Source organism: Sorghum bicolor, chromosome 3 (genome assembly GCF_000003195.3).
Source record: "Sorghum bicolor cultivar BTx623 chromosome 3, Sorghum_bicolor_NCBIv3, whole genome shotgun sequence".
NCBI lineage: Eukaryota > Viridiplantae > Streptophyta > Magnoliopsida > Poales > Poaceae > Sorghum > Sorghum bicolor.
Window position 1 is genome coordinate 58,278,054 of NC_012872.2, and position 26,214 is coordinate 58,304,267.

The 26,214-nt window shown below is 41.7% G+C and overlaps 1 protein-coding gene across 1 annotated transcript; it reads right to left on the reverse strand.

Moving 5' to 3' along the window:
* Nucleotides 22,791–26,180, reverse strand: LOC110433794 (ubiquitin-conjugating enzyme E2 5A). The gene is made up of 5 exons (XM_021456394.1): nt 25,833–26,180; nt 25,623–25,717; nt 23,835–23,962; nt 23,282–23,386; nt 22,791–23,189 (listed from the first exon to the last, which is right to left on the reverse strand). The coding sequence occupies exons 2-5, from the start codon at nt 25,690–25,692 to the stop codon at nt 23,049–23,051; spliced, it is 444 nt and encodes a 147-aa protein (XP_021312069.1). The 5' UTR covers nt 25,693–25,717; nt 25,833–26,180; the 3' UTR covers nt 22,791–23,048.

A 26,214-nucleotide genomic window follows, 5' to 3' on the forward strand; every position in this document is an offset into this window, starting at 1 on the left:
TTGCTAGGAGTCAATAAGGGAGAGAGAAATTAAAAGTGCCATTATTCCTCCTTACTATTATACCACAACAATTAATAATTATCTAAAAATCGAAACTTTTGCATATGAAATTTGTTGAAAACAACCTTTATATAACAAAAATATAGAGGTCAACGAGGTCTAGAACTTTGTATTTGAAAATTTTTTATTTAATCTTATTTATAATGCCAAAAAACTATTTTAATTTTCTAAAATTTTGAAAATTTAGATTTAGAATTTTTGAAAGACTTTTGTACATGGAAGGTCGTTAGAAAATCTAAATTCCAAATTTCAACTAGCAACTAATTCACAAAGGAAAGCTAAAGTGGGCTAATAGCTACATACCACAAGTTAACGTATCAAAACAACACAAGAATAAAATGTAGTCACATATCAATTACTTCTGAGCATGTCCAAGAGTTCCCAAAATTCACTTAGAATAATCTTATTTTTTGGCAAGATTAAAAAAGTTCTCTCCAGCATCTCCTTATTTGAACTCCCAATCTTTATCCACTTAGGAAAATCAACCCAATCACGCGAAAATATATATGCACATATAATGATGAGCCGATCCGGGGTGGAAGGACGTGGAGAAAAATAAGGACTAGGATAGGGTTCCTAATAGTAAGGGAAAAAAGTATAAAAATTATTAGGATGATTTAGAAATTGTCTGAGATTGCTGATGTAAAATTGTTTTTTATATTCTAGGAGCAAGATTTTAGAAAATTATCGGAGGAACCTAACAAATGTGCTCCCAACTTTTTTTAGCCATTCGAAAAACACATTGATTCACCATTTTTTTGGAACTTTGGAGATGCTCTAACAAGTAACAACCTGTGAACTAACAACTAGCCCTAGATAAAACCATATAGACCTTAACATTGAGTCAGTGCTAATTTTGTGGACATATTTGGAGACGCTCTGAGCATTCCTCTTTGTTGCACTTGCACCAATCACGAGTATAGAAGTAATGCAGTACTCTTTTGTCCTAACATAGACACATATCTTGTGTTTCATAGTCTTAAGTTTGACTAGAATTACAGAAATACTATGAAATTATATGGTGTGGTTAACCAGATGGTGCTTTGTTTGGTATAACATTGGTCAAAAATCAAAATTTGGTTTGATTTTTCAAAACGCGTCATATATACTTATTTAGAGAGAGAGAGAGAGAATGTATGATTTTGCATCACAAGGACAGACGCCGAAGGCATGAACAAGACGATCGGTAGGCTAGTACTAGTATCCTTCCAAAAGTAGTAGGAGTAGATATTTCTGCAGGTCCGTGTGACTTGTGGAGACTCGCTACAGTTGCTAATGGCTCTTGCCCATTGGCCAAAACCAACAACAGGCCAAAAGCTCGCCGCTATCCTGAAGCCGCCGGCTCGCCGCGCGCCGGTCCCGGTCCCGGTCCCGGCCCGCCACGTAAGCGGACGGCGTGCGTGGACCGCCGCGCGGAGGCAGAGACAGACAGAGAGCTTTATGACGTGTACTACAGTAGTACGCTCCGGTGGCCCGTGAGTACTTTCCGTTACCTTGGTCCGAGCTACGGGCGAATGGGGACTGACTGACTACTGCTAGTAGTCTGCAGTCTGCTGACGCAGTGACGCCTTGCCCTCTTGCCAAACAAGTGCTCCTGCAGAGCGTTGGTCCAGCCGTGCACGCAGGGGGCATCAGAGGTGGAGCCAGAGGGCAGCAGATTGCGTCGGGAGCCGCTCCGGTACCGGCGCGCGTGGAGAGCAACAGCCAACCGGGCAACCGGCCGGCGAGCGGTCCAACGCGCCGGGGAGGGGACGTAGTAGTAAAAAAAGAAATGGAGGAGAAGAGAAGCGGACGAATGGATCGGGCAGTGCGCGTTGGATTGGACACTGGAGGCTGCTGCGGTGCGCCCGGCCCGGGGTGCATCGCGTGCTTTGCGGGGCGGTGCTCGTCCTGTTCCGCTTGCGGCGCCGCGCGCTCGCCTCTCGTCGTTGTGGTTCTCTATACTCTCTTCTCTTGTCTCTCGGGCGGCGCGGCGCGGCGCGGCGCACGCCGGGCTGGGATAGCCGCTTCCCCTGCTCTAGCTGAGCAGGGCAGCAGGAGCGGCTCCGGTCCGAAATTTTCTTCCAATTGGGATTGGGATTGCCAAACACTCGGTCTTGGTGTGCGGTGGGGAGCGTGCATGGCTTCATCGGCGTTGCGGTTTAACCTTGTACTACTACTACAGTGGCAGACAGACACGCGACTCATTGTGAGGGTGTGGCAACGTATAGTAGACGAAAAGGGAGAGAGGGGGGGAGAAGAAGATGACGTGTGCGTCCACCTAGTCCGACGGTCCGATCTACAGTACCTGGCCGAGATCGAACACAAGGTCGGCTAGTCTGTTCACCTACCGACCAGGGGAGGGGTCGATCGGGCCAGAGAAAAAGGCGAGCGCAATTCATTTTTCTTGAGACCGTGATCCGTTCCAGCGACGCAGAGCAGGACCGTTACTACTTTGGGGTTGCTCTCTTGCACTCGCATGAACTGTCCTCACTCAGCTCCTCTCCTCCTGATGAGTCCTGGGACTGGGAGTCCGATGGCCCGCGGTCTCGGGCAGGCTGGTGGCGCCTCTGCTGCCCCCCAACGACCTGCTAATGGTGGTATAGTACAGTGTCCAGCCAGGAGTGGGCTGTTATCTGCGATGGAATGTCAAAAGCCAGCCATGGAGTACACTGTCCCCTCTGAGGCTGATCGATCAGGCCGGACGAATGATCCCACGCCTGCTGCCGACTGCCGTGCTGTCCAGGAGACCAGGACGCAGCGTGCAGGGTCCGGCTCACCAAACCCCCGTGCGAGATCAGGTCAGGTCAGGTGCGGCGGATGGAGATGGATCCCCGCCGCCGGCCGGGCCGCTGCCTGCGTGTGCATCCATGAATGATGAATGAGCAGTCGAGCACGCCCACCACCAGACTCCACCAGTTGCGGTAGTGAAAGCTGCAGCTGCAGCTGCAGGACGGACGGGGGGGGCGTGCAGGTGCAGGGGAGGGTCGCCACGTGAGCGCGGCATGATTACCGGCTCATTTCTGGGGTGCCGCAACCACCAACACCGCCCGTGCCGCCGGTATTATTATTATTGCCCAGCGGCGGGAGCGACTAGCGAGAGTCTCCGTCCGTCGTCGCAAGGCTGCCGATCGATGCTCTGCACTGCACTACCCGGGCATTGGCAAGATGCATTCCAAAACTTGGGCCTGGCCGGCCGCCTGGGGTGTGTAGGGCTCGTGTGACAGTACGTGCGGTGGGTGTTGCCTTTTTCGCTAATGGTGTTCACATTGCTCCAGACTCCGCATTTGGGATTTGTCCGGTGATTAGGGACTGAAGACACTGGACCTGAAACTCTGGAAGGTAGTAACAAGAGCTACAACTGGCTCACCTGCACTGCATCTGTATCTGGGTGAAGGAAGAACGACCTTTGGAGAAGCCAAAGGGCTAGCAGCTAGTAAGTGATAATATGGCAACTGAAGTCACCAGTCTTGGTGGCACATTTGGCAACTCTCTGTCGCATTGCATGCTCGTACGAGGCAGCAGTAAAAAGTAAAAGCGACACTACAGAAAATCTCGCTCCAGCTGAGCTGGCCTTGTTTAGTTCGCAAAAATTTTCACGATTCCCCGTCACATCGAATCTTTGGTCGCATGCATGAAGTATTAAATATAAATGAAAATAAAAACTAATTGCACAGTTTACCTGTAATTTGTGAGATGAATCTTTTGAGCCTAGTTACTCCTTAATTGGATAATGTTTGTCAAATAAAAACAAAAGTGCTACAGTAGTCAAAAACCAAAATTTTTACAAACTAAACAAGGCCTTACTTCGGTTGATGAATTGAAGGGACGCTGGACTCCTTCAGTCTGGACTCTGGACTGCGAGCAGCATGCAGCTTGTCGTAGAATGGGCATGCATGATTGGAGTTGGTACGTTGCACAGTAAAAACGCATGGGTACTGCGTGCAGTGCAGGAGTTGTAGACTGTAGGACAGCAAAGCATCTCGGCGACATTCTTAGATTTAACAGCTAAAGACCTCACTCTAAGGCCCCGTAGCACTTTCGTTTGTTTGTGACAAATATTATCTAATTATGGACTAACTATAATCAAAAGATTCGTCTCGTGATTTACAGCTAAACTGTGTAATTAGTTTTTGTTTTCGTGTATATTTAATATTTTATGCATGTGCCACAAGATTCTCCGTCACATCGAATCTTGTGGCACATGCATGAAATATTAAATATAGACGAAAACAAAAACTAATTACACAGTTTAACTGTAAATCACGAGATGAATCTTTTAATCCTAGTTAGTCTATGATTGGATAATATTTATCACAAACAAACGAAAGTGCTACAGTATCGAAAACTTTTTACTTTTCGGAACTAAACAAGGCCTGAATTAAACAAGGCCTAATACTTTCTTGAAGTAAACACAACTCTTGAACCCTCTTCCTCCCTCGCATCGTATCGCATCGCATCACCCGGACACCCACCCCAAGAGCAGAACATAGTACACCAATCGATTGATTTGATTCTCTAGCACCAGAAAATCCCATCGTCAGTCGAGTTACGTACGGATGCGAATCTGGCCAGTACAAGCTCAGCATTGACGGGCTGACGGCCAACGAGAGAAGTACATGCAGTGAAAAGTTGTTACTAGGACACCAACAACGCATAGGACTTGTTTACGTCTAAGGGGAAAATTTCACGATATTATAGCATTTTCGTTTGTTTGTGGTAATATTGTCCAACCATGGACTAACTAGATTCAAAAGATTTGTCTCATCAATTTCGACCAAACTGTGCAATTAGTTTTTATTTTCGTCAATATTTAATACTCCATGCATGCGTATAAAGATTCGATGTGACGGAGAATCTTGAAAAATTTTGGGTCTTTGGGTGGAAGTAAACAAGGTCTTAGTTCCTCAAAATTTTTTCAAAACACTACCGTAGTACTTTTGTTTGTATTTGATAATTATTATTCAATCATAGACTAACTAGACTTAAAAGATTCGTCTCGTAAATTATATGTGAACTATGTAATTAGTTTTTTTATCTATATTTAATGCTTGACGGGGAATCTTGAACATTTTGCAAGATCCCTCGTCACATCGAATCTTGCAGCATATGCATAAAACATTAAATATAGATGAAAATAAAAAACTAATTATACATTTTATCTGTAAATCACGAGACGAATTTTTTAAACCTAGTTACTTCATGGTTGCACAATGTTTGTCAAATAAAAACAAAAGTGATACAGTGTCAAAACCCAAAAAAAAAAGATCTAAACAAGGCCTTACTTGCCTTGTTGTTCCACAACCAAAATTTTTTCATCTATCACATCAAATCTTTGGACATATGCATAGAACATTAAATGTATACGAAAACAAAAACTAATCGTACAGTTTAGTTGTAAATCGCGAGACGAATCTTTTAAACCTAATTAGCCTATGATTAACCATAGCTGCTACAATAATCCACATGTGCTAATGATGGATTAATTAGGCTTAATAAATTCGTCTTGCAGTTTTTAGACGAGCTATGTAATTTTTTTATTAGTATCCAAATACTCCTCTCAACATCTTATGAAACATCCGATGTGACACGCCCAAAAACTTTTCACTCCCCAACTAGAGGCACCTTGGAAATATATACTGTATGTTGAAGGCTCCATCGGCCACTGAAGATGCCAAGGCCAAGGCGCCCATAAAAGTTGCCACCTTCTCAATGCATATTAAGAGTTCAGAAAATTTCGAAATTTGTTGCTGTTTTGCTTAGTAGAGACATGATACCCAATATGGCAAATGCATTTGCAGACCTAGAATAAAGAGTTTCAAGCTTGCATGGTAATAGTCATAACCACAAACAATATCATGCGTGTTAGTATGTAATTTAGTGATATTCACTACTACAGAATGAGGCATTGGTCGATGTTCAAAATGGTCAAAAACCTCGGCCTTTTTGCCGCCCGGGGTTAAAGACCCCTTTAACACCGGTTCGTAACACGAACCGGTGCTAAAGGGTCCTGCCCAACGGCTACTGACAGGTGCTGTCGGGGCAGAGACCCTTTAGCACCGGCCAGAGCCACGGGCCGAGGCAAACCCTTTAGCACCGGTTTTTATTACAAACCGGTGCTAAAAGGTAACCCTTTAGCACCGGTTTTTGCCCTGAACCGGTGCTAAAGTTCCGGTTTATAGGCCCGCTCCCTCCTCCCCTCTGCCCATTTGAAACCGAGAGCACCATTGTTGTTCTTGGAGCTTCTTCTTGCTTGTTCTTTATTTGTTCTTCATCTCCAACGCCCATCGTTGATCTTCTTCGACTCCGTCATCGTCTCTTCGTGCTTGGAGGTGACTAACTTTTGTCTTTCTTGTCTTTTCATGTTGTTTTTGGCTTGTGATGTTCGCATTATTTTTAGCTCAAATCCACGTTGTTATTTTGAATCATTCACATGAATTAGTATATATATATATATATATATATATATATATATATATATATATATATATATATATATATATATATATATATATATATATATATATATATATATATATATATATATATATATCGTATTTAATGGTTGACCTAGTATTAATGTAGTTTGCAAGAATGAATTATAGTATATTTTTATGATCTTAGAAAGTAGGATAGTTCAAATTAATTGGTTTGTTAATATCACTTGATTTATTTTTATTACTACATATAATGTCCATTGTATCATACATGTTTACTAGTAAATGTGGAATTTATAATTGTTTAAAAATTGAGTATGGATAGTAGATGGCAACCGTGACCGGGTCTTCGGTCTCTCAACGGGTTCAAAAGCGATACCGTCCGGAACTCCCTCTCATTACTTGTGGCAAGTGTGGGCAGAAGATTTTGATGGAGTACAAAGTGTCGAAAGAGAGAGTAAACAAGGGTCGTATATTCTACAAGTGTCCAGATCGTAATGTGAGTTATTTCCAGACATTTGCTTATATATGTGCATATTTTTTAAAATGATATTAATTAAACTTTTGATTCTCTCTTTTAATTTCAGTGGGACGGTACCGGTGGATGTACAGGTTGGTACTGGGAGGAAGAATACATTGAACACATTAAGAAATCTTTTGCACAGGTGGTTGAGGCTGAAGGTGGTGAGGCAGTGAGCCGACGAAAGGAGTTCAATGATGTTGATCAAGCGAATGATCTATCTATTATAGTTGGGATCGGACGCGAACTAATTATGTTGCTTAAGTGCATTTTAGTTTTGGTTTTTTAGTGCTAGTTGCGATTGTATTTGTTGTAGCCAAGCTTTTCTAAATTAATCAACTATGTATCTTAGACATGTTGTGCAATAAGATGAGAAACTATATGTGTGCATTTTTTTCATAATATATATGTTATATTTAATGCAGATGGTAACACGTAATTGGATGTATAATGCCGATCGGCGCTCCGAAGAGTTCATTAATGGCGTGCACTATTTCTTAAGTGTGGCCGAGTCAAATAAGAGGGACGGTTTCATGTGCTGTCCATGTGCCGTGTGCAAGAATTTGATGGAATATTCTAACTCAAGAACTCTTCATTCACACTTATTAAAGTCAGGTTTCGTACCAAACTACATTTGTTGGACCAAACATGGAGAAAGCTGGATTATAATGGATGAAGGTGAAGAAGAAGAAGAAGAATTGGACCATGCCAATATTATTGCTCAGTACGGTGGCTTCAATGACGTTGCAATGGGGGGAGATAATGAAGAAGAGGTGGCGGCAGAAGATGATCGGGGCGATGATGCTTTTGGTGATGCCATCCGTGATGCACAAAGAGAATGTGAAAGTGATAAAGAGAAAGCCAAGTTCGAGCGCATGCTAGAGGACTACAGGAAATCGCTATATCCCACCACTGAAGAGGGGCAAAAAAAGCTGGGTACCACACTAGAATTGCTGCAATGGAAGGCAAAGAATGGTACATCTGACAAGGCATTTGGGCAGTTATTGAAGATCATAAAAAAGATGCTTCCGAAAGACAACGAATTGCCCACCACTACGTATGAAGCAAAACAGGTTGTCTGTCCTTTGGGATTAGAAATCCAGAAGATACACGCATGTCCTAATGACTGCATCCTCTACCGTGGGGAGGAATACGAGAATTTGGATGCATGTCCAGTATGTAAGGCATCACGGTATAAGATTAGACGAGATGATCCTGGCGATGTTGAGGGTGAAGAACGTCATAGGAAGAAAATTCCAGCCAAGGTTATGTGGTATGCTCCTATAATACCACGATTAAAACGTCTGTTCAGAAATAAGAACAATGCAAAGTTGTTGCGGTGGCATAAAGAAGACCGTAAGATAGACAATATGCTGAGACACCCTGCCGATGGATCCCAGTGGAGAGCGATAGACAGAGAATTCCCAGATTTTGCAGATGATGCTAGAAACTTGCGGTTTGCCTTAAGTACAGATGGTATGAATCCTTTCGGTGAGCAGAGCAGTAGTCACAGCACTTGGCCAGTTACTCTATGTATCTACAACCTTCCTCCATGGCTATGCATGAAGCGGAAGTTTATTATGATGCCGGTGCTTATCCAAGGACCGAAGCAACCTGGCAATGACATAGATGTCTACCTAAGACCATTAGTTGAGGAACTTCAACTTTTATGGAGCAAACCAGGAGTTCGCGTGTGGGATGAGTACAAACAAGAGCACTTTGACCTGCGAGCATTGCTGTTTGTAACAATCAATGATTGGCCAGCTCTGAGTAATCTTTCAGGCCAGTCAAACAAGGGATATAATGCATGCACACATTGTTATGAAGACCTTGACTGTGTATTTTTGAAAAAATGTCGAAAGGTCGTGTACCTTGGCCACCGTCGGTTTCTTCCTGTGAACCACCCAGTACGAAAGAAAGGCAAGCATTTTAAAGGCAAGGCAGACCACCGGACCAAACCTCTCAATCGAACCGGGGATGATGTACTCGAAATGGTCAAGGATATAAAAGTGGTATTTGGAAAGGGACGAGGCAGCGAACCTATTCCCAAGGATGCTAAGGGACACGTACCCATGTGGAAGAAGAAATCCATATTTTGGGAGCTACCTTACTGGAATGTCCTAGAGGTCCGCAACGCGATCGACGTGATGCACGTGACAAAGAATCTTTGTGTGAACTTGCTCGGATTCATGGGTGTCTATGGGAAGTCTAAGGATTCACTTGAAGCACGACAAGACTTGCAGCGCATGAAAGAACGAGACAACCTGCATCCAGAAAAGACAGATGATGGACGTCATTACTTAAGCCTTGCTAGCTACACTCTGAGCAAAGAAGAGAAGGAAAGCATGTTTGAATGTCTTAGCAGCATCAAGGTCCCATCTGGATTCTCCTCCAATATCAAGGGAATAATTAATGTGCTAGAGAAGAAATTCCTGAACTTGAAGTCCCATGACTGTCACTTTCTAATGACGCAATTGCTGCCGGTCGTTTTAAGAGGAATTCTACCTCCACACGTACGTCTAGCCACCGTAAAGCTATGTGCATTCCTCAATGCAATTTCTCAGAAGGCAATCAATCCAGAGCAACTAGTTACTCTGCAGAATGATGTCGTTCAATGTCTTGTCAGCTTTGAGTTGGTGTTCCCTCCATCCTTCTTCGATATCATGACACACCTCCTAGTTCATCTGGTCAAAGAGATTCGTATTCTCGGTCCTGTGTTCCTACACAACATGTTCCCCTTCGAGAGATTCATGGGTGTCCTAAAGAAATATGTCCATAGTCGTTCCCGGCCAGAAGGAAGCATTGGCAAGGGCTACGGAACAGAGGAGGTCATAGAGTTCTGTGTTGACTTTATTCCAGACCTTGACCCAATTGGCATTCCTGAATCTCGACACGAGGGCAGACTCAGCGGAAAGGGAACACTTGGGAAGAAAACATATATTGGTACGGGAAACGATTACTTCAATAAAGCACACTACACAGTTCTCCAGAACTCCTCATTGGTGGAACCATATGTTGAGGTACACAAAGATTTCCTACGGTTCTAGTGGCCCGGGAAGAATGAAGCTTGGATAATGTGTCAGCACATGGAAACTTTTGGCGATTGGTTGCGCAAAAAATGTCAAGGTGATGAAAACATTGATGAGCAACTTTATTTGTTGGCCAGGCAACCATCATGGCATGTCCTCATATACAAAGGGTACGAGATAAATGGTAACACATTTTACATAGTTGGCCAAGATAAAAGGAGCACCAACCAAAATAGTGGTGTACACGTGGATGCCATGGATCCAAATGGGAACAGACAAACATATTATGGACGCATAGAAGACATATGGGAACTAGTCTATGCAGCTAATTTTAAAGTTCCTTTGTTCCGGTGCCAATGGGTGAAGATGACCGGAGGTGGGGTAACAGTCGACAATGAGTATGGGATGACAACCGTGGACCTTAACAATAGTGAGTTCAAAGATGAACCATTCGACCTTGCTGCAGACGTGAGTCAGGTGTTCTATGTCAAAGATATGTCTACGAAACCAAAGAGAGGAAAAAATGATGACCACTCAATCATCAATGAGCCAAAGCGCCACACTGTCCTTTCTGGGAAAAGAAACATTGTCGGAATTGAGGACAAGTCAGACATGTCAGGCGATTACGAAAGGGATGATCGAATTCCGCCCTTCATAGTCAACAAAGACCCAAGCATTCTGTTAAACAATGAGGATACTCCATGGTTACGGTAGGATCATAACCAAGGGTCATACATCAAGAAGAAGTTCACTGTTGTGTCGGCTTGACTTTGTATGAAACTATATTTGAGAATTCTGAATTTTGATGTGTGTAACAAACTTTGTATTCAAGACCATCTAGGGTTACGAAACTGCTGCGTGGCTATGAGTTCTATGAAAATTCAAAATTCAGTGGTTCAAACTTTTCCAAATGAAAAGTTGACCATTAGACAAAATGTAGAACTTGATGAGTGTAGCAAACTTTGTATTCATGACTTTTCCATTTGGGACAATCTAGGGTTCGGTCAAAGGGTGTGTTTGTAAAAACCAATGCTTTGACTTTGGTCAAACTTGGTCAAATGGCCTATTTGATGACTTCAAATGAAAAAAGTTTGAATACAAAGTTGTTAGAGAACATCAAGATCTATATTTTATATATTGTCCATTTTTCCATTTGGATAATTTTGAGCCAATCCTAATTACATTTCTATAAAATCCAAGACGGGTTTTGGTCAAACTTGGTCAAATGACAAACTAAATTACTTCAAATGAAAATATTTTGAATACCAAGTTGTTAGATATCTTCAAGATCTAAACTTTTTATATACACAACTTTTCCATTTGAGAAAGTCTAAGTTAACAATACCCACCAATTCTTGAATCTCACACAAACTATATGAAACTATATGTGTCAATTGTGGATTTTCAACTACACCTTCCCAAAACTTTCTCAAATGCAAATATGGTCTATATATGAAATGTAGATTCTGATGAGTGGAACAATATTGGTATTCATGACTTTTCCATTCGAGACCATCTAGGGTTCCGAAACCGCTGCGTGGCTATGAGTTCTATGAAAATTCAAAATTCAGTGGTCCAAACTTTTCCAAATGAAAAGTTGACCATTAGACAAAATGTAGAACTTGATAAGTGTAGCAAACTTTGTACTCATGACTTTTCCATTTGGGACAATCTAGGGTTCGGTCAAAGGGTGTTTTTGTAAAAACCAATGCTTTGACTTTGGACAAACTTGATCAAATGGCCCATTTGATGACTTCAAATGAAACAATTTTGAATATAAAGTTGTTAGAGATCATTAAGATATACATTTTATATATTGTCCATTTTTCCATTTGGATATGTTTGAGCCAATCCTAAGCACATTTCTTTAAAATCCAAGACGAGTTTTGGTCAAACTTGGTCAAATGACAAACTAAATTACTTAAAATGAAAAACTTTTGAATACCAAGTTGTTAGATATCATCAAGATCTAAACTTTTTATATACACAACTTTTCCATTTGATAAAGTTTAAGTTAACAATACCCACCAAATCTTGAATCTCACACAAACTATATGAAACTATATGTGTCAATTGTGGATTTTCAACTACACCTTCCCAAAACTTTCTCAAATGCAAAAATGGTATATATATATATATAATGTAGATTTTGATGAGTGGAACAATATTGGTATTCATGACTTTTTCATTCGAGACCATCTAGGGTTACGAAACCGCTGCGTGGCTATGAATTCTCTGAAAATTCAAAATTCAGTGGTTCAAACTTTTCCAAATGAAAAGTTGACCATTAGACAAAATGTACAACTTGATGAGTGTAACAAACTTTGTATTCATGACTTTTCCATTTGGGACCATCTACGGTTTGGTCAAAGGGTGTGTTCATCAAGATATATATTTTTATATGTTAAATAGATTTTTTATTTGATTTAAACTATACCCTACTACCATTCCGAGTAATAACTAACAAAAATAAAAAGTTTAACGTCAATATGATGTGAAAATAGATTTCCAGTTGATTGGATAAATTTTTTGTAAATTTATTGGAATAATATATTTTTGCATTAACAAAATACTAAACATTTCTTGCAAAATCATTGCAAATTATAAATATACAACAAGATATTTAAGGTTAAAAATTTTCATGTGTACATTAAAAAAATTACAATATATGTCACTGTTTAAAAAATATTATGCAAAATATTTAATTTACTATACAATTTATAATATAAACTGTATATCTAAACACTTTAAAATGACCTAAAGTAAAAAAACAATGCCTTTAGCACCGGCCCATAGTGGGAACCGGTGCTAAAGGGTTCTGAAAATTTTCAGGACCCCGCCCGAGCCCGCCTAGGACCCTTTAGCACCGGTCCGTGGTTGGAACCGGTGCTAAAGGGACCCTTTAACACCGGTTCCAGCCACGGACCGGTGCTAAAGGGTCCGCCTCTAGTTAAGTCATGGGCGCACTGGATCTGAGCAGTTCATCTTCGTCTTCGTCGAGTTCATCGTATCCAGCGCCGCCGCTCGTTCATCTGCCCGCGCGAGACCTCGCCGATCTCCAGCGCCGCCGTCTTCAGCGCCGCCGCGGCCAGCTCCGGCCACTAGCGCCGCCGCCGCGACCACCATCTCCACCAGCGCCGCCATCTACGCCTCTCCACGCCCGGCCCCGCGCATCACACGCCATGTATAATCCAAAACCGAGATCGATATATACATATATATATATATATAATAAATACTCCACTGTAGTTTATATATATAAAATAAATAAATGTTATGAATTATATGCCAATCACTTTGCAATTTTAGTGATTTCTATATATTTTTACACAAAAATAATAATTAATGAATGCTAGCTAGTATATATATTAAGTATATATATATACACTAAAAAATAATGCATGATGTTAGTATATTATTCTAGTAATAGTTTTTAGTACATTAGTATAAGTGTAGTGTTGACCTGTTATAAATTATATTATGCTAGTATATATTTGTAATATATTAATATTATTCTTGTATTATTTTGTAGTATTATTTTTTTAGTATATTATTTGTAGTATTATTTTTTAGTATATATTTATAGTATATTATTCTTGTATTATTCTTGTATTATATTTTATTTTCTAGTGTTTTGTATATATTATTGTTTGTACTATTATTCTAGTATTATTCTTTTAGTATATTATTCTAGTGTATTACTAGGCTTAAGATTCTAGTATTATTTTTGGAGAACTCCAGCACCTTCATTTGTAGTAGTACTAGTAGTATATAAGTCTCTAATATCTATTTTATTTTCTAGTGTTTTGTATATATTATTGTTTGTACTATTATTCTAGTATTATTCTTTTAGTATATTATTCTAGTGTATTACTAGGCTTAAGATTCTAGTATTATTTTTGGAGAACTCCAGCACTTTCATGTGTAGTAGTACTAGTAGTATATAAGTCTCTAATATCTATTTTATTTTCTAGTGTTTTGTATATATTATTGTTTGTACTATTATTCTAGTATTATTCTTTTAGTATATTATTCTAGTGTATTACTAGGCTTAAGATTCTAGTATTATTTTTGGAGAACTCCAGCACTTTCATTTGTAGTAGTACTAGTAGTATATATGTCTCTAATATCTATTTTATTTTATAGTGTTTTGTATATATTATTGTTTGTACTATTATTCTAGTATTATTCTTTTAGTATATTATTCTAGTGTATTATATGGAAGTCTCTAATATATATGTATGGTTGCAGACATAGAAATGGCTGACCGTCCTCATGATGATCCTGATTATATGGAAGATGCCATTCAAAATATGACCGACGACGGTAGTCAGTACTTTGTTGATTACCACGAGATCATGCAAGGCAATCGTACTGAGCAACAAGAGGGCAATGCCCCTGAGCAACAACTTGTCGTGCAACAAGAAGAAAATACTGGCGAGGTATGTAAATGTAAACATATATAATTAATGCATCTCTTACATTAGGTTTTAGACTTATTACTTGGTTATTAATTTAGTATTTTTATTTCTATATCTACGTGTAGCCTTCTGGATCGACCTCTACAGGGAGAAGCGTACCTCCACGAGGGCCAAAGAAGCCGTTGGAGGGCCGCTATGTAATCTCTGAGTTTGAGATAGCTACAGGCAGACCACTTGGTGAGCATGCAAATAAATATGTTAGTCACTGTGGATATCTTGTGAGAGATCAAATACCGATCAGTGCTCGTGAATGGAGAGAGAAGCGAGGTGCTCCTGAGATCAGTTTTGTCTCTGATCGTGACAAGGAGTTAGTTTGGAAAGCCGTCACAGACGTTTTTATCTTCGACACCAACGATGAAGAGTTGAAGGTGCGAATTTATGACTGGACTATGAAGAAGATGGCAGTACTCTTCCAGAATTGGAAGAAGTCTTTGTACAATAAATATGTCAAGAAAAACGAGACTCCAAGTTTCAACCTCAAGCAATATGTAAAGCTGAGGGCCTTCTGGGATGACTTTGTGCAGTACAAAACATCAGAAGAGGGCGAGGAACGAGCCAATAGAAACAAAGAGAATGCCAGTAAAAAGACATACCACCATCATATGGGATCAGGTGGTTATAAGAGTGCTATTCCCAAGTGGGACCGAATGGAACAGGAGATGCTTGCTAGGGGGGTCACACCTGAGACAATAGCAAAGAATTGGAGCGAGCGCTCCAAGCATTGGTTCTACGGTCATGGGGGAAGCGTGGACCCAGACACCGGGGCGCTAGTTTGGGGCCAAGAAATCTCTAGAGCAGCAGAGAGACTAGTCCGTGCACGAGAGGCGGTTCAGTCTGGTGAGTTCAGGCCTAACAGGGAGAAGGATGAACTCACCTATGCGCTTGAAAATCCTGAGCACGGTGGGCGTACGAGAGGCTATGGGGCAGTTCCGTGGCTGCAATCATTCTAAGCCGATCAAGATACCTACAGAAGCCGCCAGAGAAAGAAGGATGAGGAAGCAGAGCGGATCCACCGCCTGGAAGCTTTTGTTCTACAGTCACAAGAGCGCGAGAAAGCTCATGAAGAATGGATGCAGGCAGAGATTCAAAGGCAAGTGCAAGCAACACTTAGTCAAATGACGAAAGGGCAAGGTACATCACAGCCTGAGGTCAATGTTAGCCCCCCAGGCCAGTTGAAAAGCAGCTGTGCATCCACGGAAGTACCAACCATTCAGGATGACACGAAGCTACACTTCCCTGTGGATGATGTCACAGAGGCTTTTACTACCTGTGAGCTACATGTACCAGATGGGAATGCCACCAAAAAGGTGGCTATCGCTGTTGTCAACTCTATCGACCGAACGAGAACTCCAAGAATCCATAATCGACCAGTACCTGGTGGATATGCTAGCGTCTCAGTTGATAGGGTTGAGAAAGGTTGTGGCAATGTGCCACTAGACATAGAAGGGGGAGACGGAGAGAAGACCTTAGGTGAAGCTGAGAAGACATTTATTTGTTGGCGCAAGCGCTTCATAATTATTCCTCAGCATAGGTTTGTGTGTGATTTTACTTCTTATATTATTTATTATGTATTGAAATTTAAAAAAAGTTTGCTCACAAAACTTGTAATTGTTTTCTTTGCAGGGACTCCTCCAACCTAAGTCCAGTTCTCTCCCCAGCGCATCTGAAAGCCCTAGTTTGGTTTTGGATAATTGATGAAACCCTAGTACTAACCTCTATGCTAAGTGTGTGTGTAGACTTAATGAGGTTGGTACATGCCAAGTAATGGAGCAAGTGATGATCATGGTGATAATGGTGATGACCACAAGGTGATCAAGTGCTCAACTTGGAAAAGAAGAAAGAGAAAAACAAAACCCTATGGAGATCAAGGCAAAGGTATTGCTTAGGGTTTTGGTTTTGGTGATCAAGACACCACAGAGGGTGTGATCACATTTAGAGGGAATTCCTTGGCTAAGCGGTTATCAAGTGCCACTAGGTGTCATTAATCATATGCATGCATTTAGAACCTAGTGAGCTAACTTAACTCCTTCAAAGAAAATTGATTATGAAAATGCTAACACACGTGCACTTGTTGGTACACACGTTGTGGTGTTGGCACACTTTGAGAAGGAGGTGGAGTTTCAAGGGTAGAGAGAGGATGGGTTTTTGAGAAAATGAAGTGCATATTTTCTATTGCGCCGGTGGGAAATTTGGAGAAGTCGCGGGAGTGTTTCTCACTGAGGAACACTCAACGGACGCTGACTCGGAAGCACCGGACGCTGTTCCTGTGCGTCAGGTGAGCAGGCAGCCTGACTCGGTTAGGGTTAGGCACCGGACGATAGGCACCGGACGCAGCTTGGAGCGTCCGGTGGTGTGCGTCTGGTGTGAGGAGGTTTTGCAAACCTCTCTGCGCATGAGTCCGGTGAGCACCGGACACTCAGGGTGCGTCCGGTGGCTCGCGTCCGGTGACCCTGCGAGTTTGCGGAGCTCTCTGCGCATGAGTCCGGTGTGCATCGGACGCGTCCGGTGCCAACTTGCTCAGCGTCCGGTGCACTGCAGGTGACCGTTAGATTCTGACACGCGGCTGATGTTGGAGCACCGGACGCAGGTGTTGAGCGTCCGGTGCCTCTTTAAGAGCGTCCGGTGACCCCGCAGTTTGCCCAGTGAAAGAGCCAACGACTCTATTTGCTTGAGGGGCTATAAATACGTGTTTGGTCGGCTTAGGGCTCACACTCTTGGCATTCTAACATACTTGACATCCTTGTGAGCCTAAGCAAAATCCTCCCACTCATCTCCTTCATAGATTAAACATCTTTGTGAGATTGGGAGTGATTCCAAGTGTATTTGCTTGAGTGATTGCATCTAGTGGCACTTGGGGATCGATTTGGCTGCGGTTTTCTTGTTACTCTTGGTGGTTGCCGCCACCTAGACGGCTTGGAGCAGCGGAGGAGGATTGGCACGAGTTGGTGATTGTTCGTGGCCATCTCCCGGTGATTGTGAGGGGTCTTGTACCTTCCCCAGCGGAGAGCCGAAAGGTAACTCTATTGGATTGCTCGTGTCATTGAGTTACCTCACTTGTGGGTAGGTTCTTGTGGTGTCCTAGTGAGGACGAGGTTCGTGCTACACCTCTTAGCCACCGAACCACCAAGTGTTGGTCGACACAACGGGGACGTAGCGTGCCGGCAAGCACGTGAACATCGGGAGAAAAAATTGGTGTCTCAATTGTGTTTGATTGGCATTCTTCCGGTGCTTGATTGTTTATATTGGTGATTGGTTCATCCCCACACGGCGGTATAAATATCTCATCTTATCTTTACTTACCGCAAACTAGTGTAATTAGTTTAGTTGCTTACTTTGACTTGTGTAGCTTATTTCTCTAGTGTAACTTGTAGAGACTTAGTTCTTGTGTGCATAGAGATCATAGCAACTAGAATTGTTGGGTAGGTGGCTTGCAAACACCCCTTTAGAGCTAGAGCAAAAGGCTTCGCTTTGTTATTTACTAACCTTTTGCTCTAGTGAGTTTGTAGAATTTTTAAATAGGCTATTCACCCCTCCCTCTAGCCACATTAGGACCTTTCAGCATCATAGTGCTGCGGGCGGTGACAATGCTGGATCTCCTCCAACACCTGCGGTGGCCACACCGACCCCGCCACCGCCTCCACCACGGTCTCCACCTCCTCCACCGAGGTCTCCAACTCCACCGAGGTCTCCAACTCCTCCACCGCGTTCTCCAACGCCAAAAAGATCGGTCCCACCACCTCCACCGCCTGCACCGCCCTCTCCAAAGAGTGCACAGTCCGTCCCCTCGCCTCCAAAGCGAGGTAGTAAGAAGCGGTCCGCCCAAGAAGGACCGAAGTCATCGGTCCCACCTCCAAAGAAGGCTGCCTCAGCAAAGAGAGCTAAGACGCCAGAAAAATTACCTTACGAAAAGGGTGAAGAGGAGGTAATTGCTACATCCAAAGCTGAGGTCCAACAATTTTTTGATAAAATAAAGGAGGATAGGAAAAAACGGCTTAACCCAGAAAAGCCGTACTTTTATGTGAAGCCATCAGAACTGAGGCAGAAGGTGGCGGACCATCAAAAGAAGCAACGCGAAGCTCAGGAAAAGCCAGCACTTTCGGACTATGAGCGGTCTCTGGTCAAGTCTTCACAGCCTACTAAGAAGAGAGTAGGAAAGAGGGTCCTATAGCTCGGAGAAGTATCAAAACCGGTGCCCCCTTTGATTGTGCCAAATCAATACGGCTCAAATGAAGACTTGATGCCAAAGAAATCCTTAGTGTTGTCTGAGCTAGACTCGCTTGAGCGTTACTTTGGACAGAGCGGTTTAAATATGGAAGAAATTGCCGCCATTCTGGATGCCAAACATTTGAAAAAGCCGAGGTAGTTGATCAATGGAGGGCAAGATATGAACCGGGCAGGAGTCTATTCGACCCTAAGCGTTTACACGAGCTCGGCACACAAATGTTTGCAATAAACAAATGGTGCATTGAGGCATCTAAAGGGGAGAGAATTGGATTTCTGTTCGTATTAGACAACATCACTACTTCCGTGGAGATGACTTCATATACGTGGAGTTCGAAGAATTGCACCAATTATGCCACCTCGACGCTCTTGACAAATCTCTTGTCAGCTGCTTTTGTCTGTAAGTATTTTTTTCTTTTTATTATACTTCTAACTTCTTTAATTACATGTATATAATCCTTACGCACTTAGGATTTGTATGTATATATGCAGGCACCAAATGAGAGAGGTCAGAATGAGAAATGACAATAGTATTGGGTTCGTTGACCCTTATATTGTTTTCAAGGCTCCGCAGGCAGTGTGGACAGCAGATCATGAGACAGAAGTCTGCACCAATCTTATGAGGTTCTTTGTGAACCAAAAAGAAAAACAAAAAATACTCTTCCCCTTCAACTTCGAGTGAGTTATATAGTTATTAAGTGCATGCATATTTTATTTTACATTATAGGACTGACTATATATATATGTGTGTGTAAACAACTTTCACTGGATACTCATGGTCACTGAAATTCCCAAGAACCGGTTGATAATCTTTGACTCAATGAGAAAACCACAAGAAAATTATCAACAAATGGTAAACATTATTTAAAGGTACGTAATATCGATCTCAGCTACAAAAATAACATAATATGACTCTGTAATTATTAGTTCACGATCCACAATGGCTGTGTATAGGGTTTGGAAAAGATTCATTGACCTTGAACATCTCAGTGGATGTAAAGCGCCGCTTAACATAATACATCCACAAGTAAGTTCTACTAGCTAACAAACTTTCGCTAACTTTTAGCCTTCTTATTGTCGTGGTCGTGAATATTTTTATATATATATCGTACAGTGGTGTTTAAGACAAGAAGGGGGGAACAATCTATGTGCATATTACGTGTGCAAATTCATGATGGCACAAGTCAATCAAACATCCATAGAGACGCTCAGAGTACGTTACATGTCTCTTTTCATTATCTCCTGAATTATATTGAATAACTTAGATAACTAATACCTTTTTTATTTATTTCAAATTAAAGACGAAATGGCTGAGGGAAAAGGTCCTACAACAAGACCGAATCAAAGCTATCCAAGAGACGATAGCAGGATTTCTCCGCGACCAAGTGATCAATCCAAACGGCGAGTTTCACTTCAACGGCAACGAAACTCTTATTCCAAACAACGATGATCATTTGTATCGTTTGTAGACATTGGGAGAAAAAACTCTATGTATATATGTGTTACGAATTTTGTACATATAAAACTATATATATAAAAAGCGTTTTACATATCTATTTAATTTTTGATGTGGTCTATTCATTTTATTATAGGCAAAGCTTAATTATTAAGCTAAGCCTATAATTTTTATTTATATATGCTTCATATGCGTGTAATATAAATATATTATTGTATCAGCAAAACATGTATTGAAAAACCTATTATTATATATTATATATAAACAATAAACAGAACCGAAGAAATGAACCAAAAAAAAGAAAAAGAAACCCTTTAACACCGGTTGGTACCAACCGGTGTTAAAGGGGGGGGGGGGGGGTTTAGCCCCGGTTGCCAGAACCGGGACTAAAGGGTGGGCCTTTAGTCCCGGAAGGGCAGCACCGACTCGGGAACCGGGACAACAGGCCCTTCCCGACCGGTGCTAATGTCCGATCATGCAGCAGTGATTCCATAAGCACAACTGTCGATCTGAACTGCAAGGTGTTAGTATGTATATAACAACAAGTTTTCTGTCATCTTTCACCAATAGAACACAATTTTGTTTCTGAAATTTGTATCCAGCAAGGAATGTTTCTTTAGTTTTTACTGAAATCTAGGAAATCAAAAGCAGGACGCTGTAAAGAATGAAAACTATGTGAACACTAAGCATTGATGACGCAGATGCATTTTTGCATTGAAGCAAGGGACTTAGATCTTATCACAAATTCTACTACCTTTAGAATTTGGTGGTTAAAAGAATAATCACCGGAAGTCAATATTGGAGCTGAAGACTCCACCAGCATATGGGCAGATGGGTCAAACATTGTTGCCTGCCAAAAGCAGATGGTTTCATTTCACATTTAGGATCTGTCAATCAATTAAGATTGCATTTCCATCAAGAAAGGGTACTTATTTGAGTGGAAGAAAATTTCAAAGGCAAATCATATAGCAGTGAACAAATACCCCCAAAGGAAACTCTTATTTGCGCAATTAGGTACTCTATTCATTTGCAAACAAGAGCAATTGTAAAGACAGACTGCTCCAAAAAGTTTCGGCAATTTATTACCACTTTACATGAACATTTAAGGACATGTATATGCACCATCATATTTCTACAGAGATCTATTTATATGCACAGATGGTGATGTTCTTCAATAGGCAGCATGTATTATTTAAGTAATCTAAAAAAAATATTATACAGATACCAGTCAAATTCACAATCATGATATACCAGAAAAAAGCATATGCCAGCCTATTGCGATATATTGTTGGATGAGCATATATGTTTTCTCCACCTTACTCTTTCACAATCTAAGATGTTTTCCTTCTACAGAGCATATCTTGGCCTTATATTTTCCTAGTCTGTCATTGTATGTGACATCTCGTGTCCCTCCATCATTTGTAAATTGTAAGTATGTTAGTGAGTCCGGCTGATGAGAAGGCAATGGGACCTAAAGACGTTTATGATGATGGCCAAGTGGCCATAATCGGCGCCAGGTGCGAGGTGTCTCAGATTCGTACGAGCATGACATGACCGAATAGGCGAATACTCCTCGCGGTACTTGCATGCTAAGCTCAGATCACTATGCTTTTTTGAACATTTCAATATAGTAAAAAGATATATAAAAGAGTAACTCAAAATATACACGCCTGATGTGAAAAAGAAGCAGCTGCGTGTCTAAGAATTCCTTCTGAATCCTCTGCAATGCTATCCTTTTTTATTGGGAACGTACGGCAGGAGCTCTGTGTTTCAATATACCTGAATAACAGAATAATTTAGAGAGAACAGCGAAACTGTAAAGCCAATGTTACCAAAAGCTTTCTTAGCATTAGTAGGACATGCATTGGAAACAGAGCTTCTGTCTTACTAATATAAACTGACCCCGCTTTGCTTCTGCCTCTAATTCCTCGTCTCAATCAATGGTAGCGTTGTGGGCAGGAGACAAGATGGGGGTATAAAATGTATGTTCTCGTGTACTATAAAAAATAAATTTCTAAGTGTACATGACCAGCTACAAAGCCATGCGACAGCCAACGGCATCAGATCACATGAGACCCGCTAAATCATGTTGCTTACATGGCATGGCTCATGAGCCGAGATAGACATAGTCTGCAGTAGATAGATTTTGGATTTCTCCCCAATGATAGGATAACATGTGAGTATGTGAGTTAGGATAACATGTGGGTAGTACGTGAGATGTGCAAAAATCTTGAAGTGCGAGGAGCACGAGCAGAGCTTTTGTTTTGTAAGCATCAGAAACTGAAGAACAGGAGACATCTTGCTGGTGCAGACGTGCAGTGGACGAGTCAAGAGATTTCAAGATCCAGGGCAGGCAGGGGCCTCAAACTCTCCAGGTCCCAATCCCAAGGCCCAAGCTGACAAGCGCCGTCCGCTGCCGTTTCCGCCAGTCCACGACTGTTTTTTTTTCTTTTCTGCGCGATGGTGGCATTATTAGGCTTTGGTTTGTTTCTCCATTATGGGCCTCTAGTTACCGGCCCAGATTATCTGGTTACAGACTTACACAGCTTCATCCGACGCAAAACAGGGACTAGCCAGGTGAAAGGGAAAAAGGACGCAAACATGGACTAGCCTGCAGCATCATCCGACGCAAAACGGTTCCAAGCACCAGTTTTTGACATTCAGAATAACAGCTTCCAAGTGACACAATACAGCAGCATTCAGCACCACACGGTGGTGCACTGTACTGCAAACCCAATTTGATTCATCATTCATTATACAGGACAGATCGAAAACATGGAGACACGTCCAGGTCCGGCAACACAACGCAGCAGCAGCAGCGACGATTCCGGAGACCCGGCGGCCCCAAAGGCCAGCCAGGTACTACTACATGGCGTACCTCTGGGTCCAGGTCCTCGCGGTGTTCTCGTACTTGTGCCGGTCCGTCTTGTACATGTGAGCTATCTCGGGGACCAAAGGATCGTCGGGGTTTGGATCAGTCAGCAGGGAGCAGATGGACAGCAGCACCTGAAATCGAGCAGATTGAGGATGCTGGTAGGTAAGCTCCCAAGCCTACAACCATGGAAAAGATAATGTTATCCATGAGAGTAATCACCGACCTTGGAGATGGTTAGTGCCGGACTCCACTGGTCCTTCAGGATGTCAAGGCAAATGCTCCCGTTGCTGTTGATGTTTGGATGGAACACCTTGGTGCGGAATGCCACCTGCGTATTGCATAGAATATATAGGTTACACGATTTGGAATATGACTGACATTTTTAAGGATATCTGGATTTGGTAACGCATATGAATTTCAGACTTCAAAAGTTTCAAGCTTGCACTAATAAGAGTCCATCCAATCCAAAAAAAAAGTCAGTGTTTTCAGCAAGTGCGGTTAGTGGCATGGCACCTCACCGATAAGCTACTGGCTATTGCACATTAGATCATATGAATTATCAAGGTACTAAACACCGCAGATATCAGCTCTCCCCCCCCCCCTTCCCAACCAAAAAAAGACGCAGGTATAAAGTGCATATGTCAGAGTAATGTTCTTGGGAAGTAAATGAGCTTATGCATCTGTTTATTTTACAACTTCAATGGAAAAATTAATAAGGAAAAAATGCACAAAAATAAGGAATGATCATTGGCCAAATGCTTAACCGTTTGCTGTACCTTTGGTGGTTTGAAAGGATAATCAGGAGGAAAATGGATTGTAACTAGGAAAACTCCACCAGAATATGGGCTATCAGATGGACCCATAATTGTTGCCTGCCAGTGGAACATATCTTCACCAACAGGACCTGTCAAATAAGATTATGTTGTCACCAACAAGGGACACAAAATGGTTTTTTGAATGAAGAAAAGCCAGGGTCACAAACTAGACTGAAGCCATCTTATCTGATGGGCATATGGTCTAGCTGTCTAGGACTAGAGATTCGGTGGGAAACATAACTTACTAGACAAAACAACTAAAAGAGCTTCAAACAAGAAAAACCAAATAGCACTTAAGGAAGATGAACGACATTATTTGTCAGGCCTTAGTTTGTTTTTTCCCAAAAGGGCGGTAAAAGCTTTGCCACAGATTCTATTAGAACGAGAAAAATGGAAAAACAAGTTTTAGTTCGCAGTCTATTCTTTGTAAACCAAAGCAACTAAAGGGACAGTTTCTTTCTCCACAAATTCTGACAGCTTATTACTTCACGTGCACACAGCAGTAGCCAGTACATATATGCACTCCAAACCATAATTTATTTTCATGTATGGTGTTGTCACGGTGAATCAACAACATCACCAAGGTCAACAGCACAATCAAGAAAGTGAGAAAAAAAATACTTATTAAGTTATTAGCAATTTGATAACCATGGCTCTTCCAGTTATAGTTCGATGTCCTGATCTCGACAGGCCAAACAACTAGTGTAATTGAAACATCAAGTTATGAATTAAAATGCTTGTACATCAACTGAAAGAAACAAAGACATGTTTTCTGATCCCCAGAGCAGTTAAAAATAGAACTAGGGTTCCAGAAAATGGTATACTAACACTTTATACTGTTTTGGGAAAAAAACAAATGACTGACATGTCAACTTAAAAAAAGACTGGCATGTCACCTACAGAAAACAGCATGGGTATAGCTAGTTTAAACATGAAAACTGAGCTCAATGGAAACATATAGTTTTATCCATAAATAAGATATGCTAATCATTTTTCCAGTGAAGACTGCTCTGTCATCATTCTAGGTCACATTGTTGAATGATTTGTCGAACTAGAAAATAGTCCATTCATGTAACTTGATGTGTTCCAATGATTATGCCCCAGAATATATATCGTTTTATGACAACTTTTATGTACTTTTATGAACAACTCATTCTAGTTACGCAATAACACTAACACTAATGGCAAGCATAAAAAGGATGAGTCCTACATGCTAGCTATTCCTCAGTGTGATTATAATAATATTCCTTGAATGTTTGTGTTTATGTTGCTAACTACTCGTTACATCAGTCACTGAATGGAGAAATGAAATGATTTGACATATCACCCTCATCTTCCCATTTTTGGCAGGGAAACTAAGCATGTGACATATAAATCTAAAGTTGCTAACTAATCCCGTTCATTTGAGAGAAAGGTAAAAATCAAAAAAGGATTTGCACAACATAGTCAAGGCCAACCCCTGCGCGTCCGTCAACGACCTTACGACCATACCTAAAAGTGAGAATGGAACCAATTCATTTCCATGTAATAACTATTGTAACATCTCATATCTACCCGACTATCAGTCTGCCTGGCTTGTCTAGAAATTTGCTGGTACAGTTCTACTTCTACCAAAGGAGGCAAACATGTGAAGCTGTGAATAAAGAAGCCTGTTCAGAAGCATGTGCACAAAATCTGACAGCTACACACACAGGGGTATGGCTCAAAATGCAAAAAATCGACAGATGCGTAGGCAAGAAAGAGTAGGACCTGCACTGCACGAGGTGGGAGGGTCCTTCTGCAGATCCTTGAGCTCCTTCTGAATCCTCTTTGACGCCATCTCCCCCCTTCCTTCCTGTGCCCTCCTATTTCCAGCAAGAAAAGAAAAAAAAAGAAACAAGCAATCAAGTTTTTGCCATGAAAAGCTAAGCTCCCCCGATTTCTTTTGGGGGAAAAAAAGAGAGAGAGGAGAAAACAAACCTGCCTAACCGAAGAACTGCAGTTTCTCCCTTGCTTCTGCCTCTCGTCTTCCTCCCTCTCTCTCTCTCTTGTCAAGGATCAAGCAAATAATGGAGTTGGGGCTGGGGAAAGGCACCGGGACAAGGGCATATATGTAAATGGGCTTCTGCTGGCTTGCGTGCTGGCTTTATTTATGCAGCTTCATCGAACCAGCGCTTCTTTCCTGGGGCCTCCTTCGTGCTTCCCTTATTATTAGTGGCTACTATGCGATGCCATTACCATCATGGCTGGCTGATCGTTGAGAGCAGCCGGCGTCAAATCAACACGCCAATTGCTTGCTATCCACTAGCTACTGGTCGCAGAGAATTATTCTCGCGTCCATTTTTCGTTTCTGAACAAAAAT

Excerpts from the sequence above, each read along its gene's own strand:
- LOC110433794 (XM_021456394.1), bottom strand. The coding sequence starts at position 25,692 with ATGGCGTCAAAGAGGATTCAGAAGGAGCTCAAGGATCTGCAGAAGGAC. Across the intron at positions 23,963-25,622 it reads TCCCACCTCGTGCAGTGCAG|GTCCTGTTGGTGAAGATATG; the intron begins GTCCTACTCTTT and ends CTTATTTGACAG. Across the intron at positions 23,190-23,281 it reads CGGCACTAACCATCTCCAAG|GTGCTGCTGTCCATCTGCTC; the intron begins GTCGGTGATTAC and ends GCTCGATTTCAG.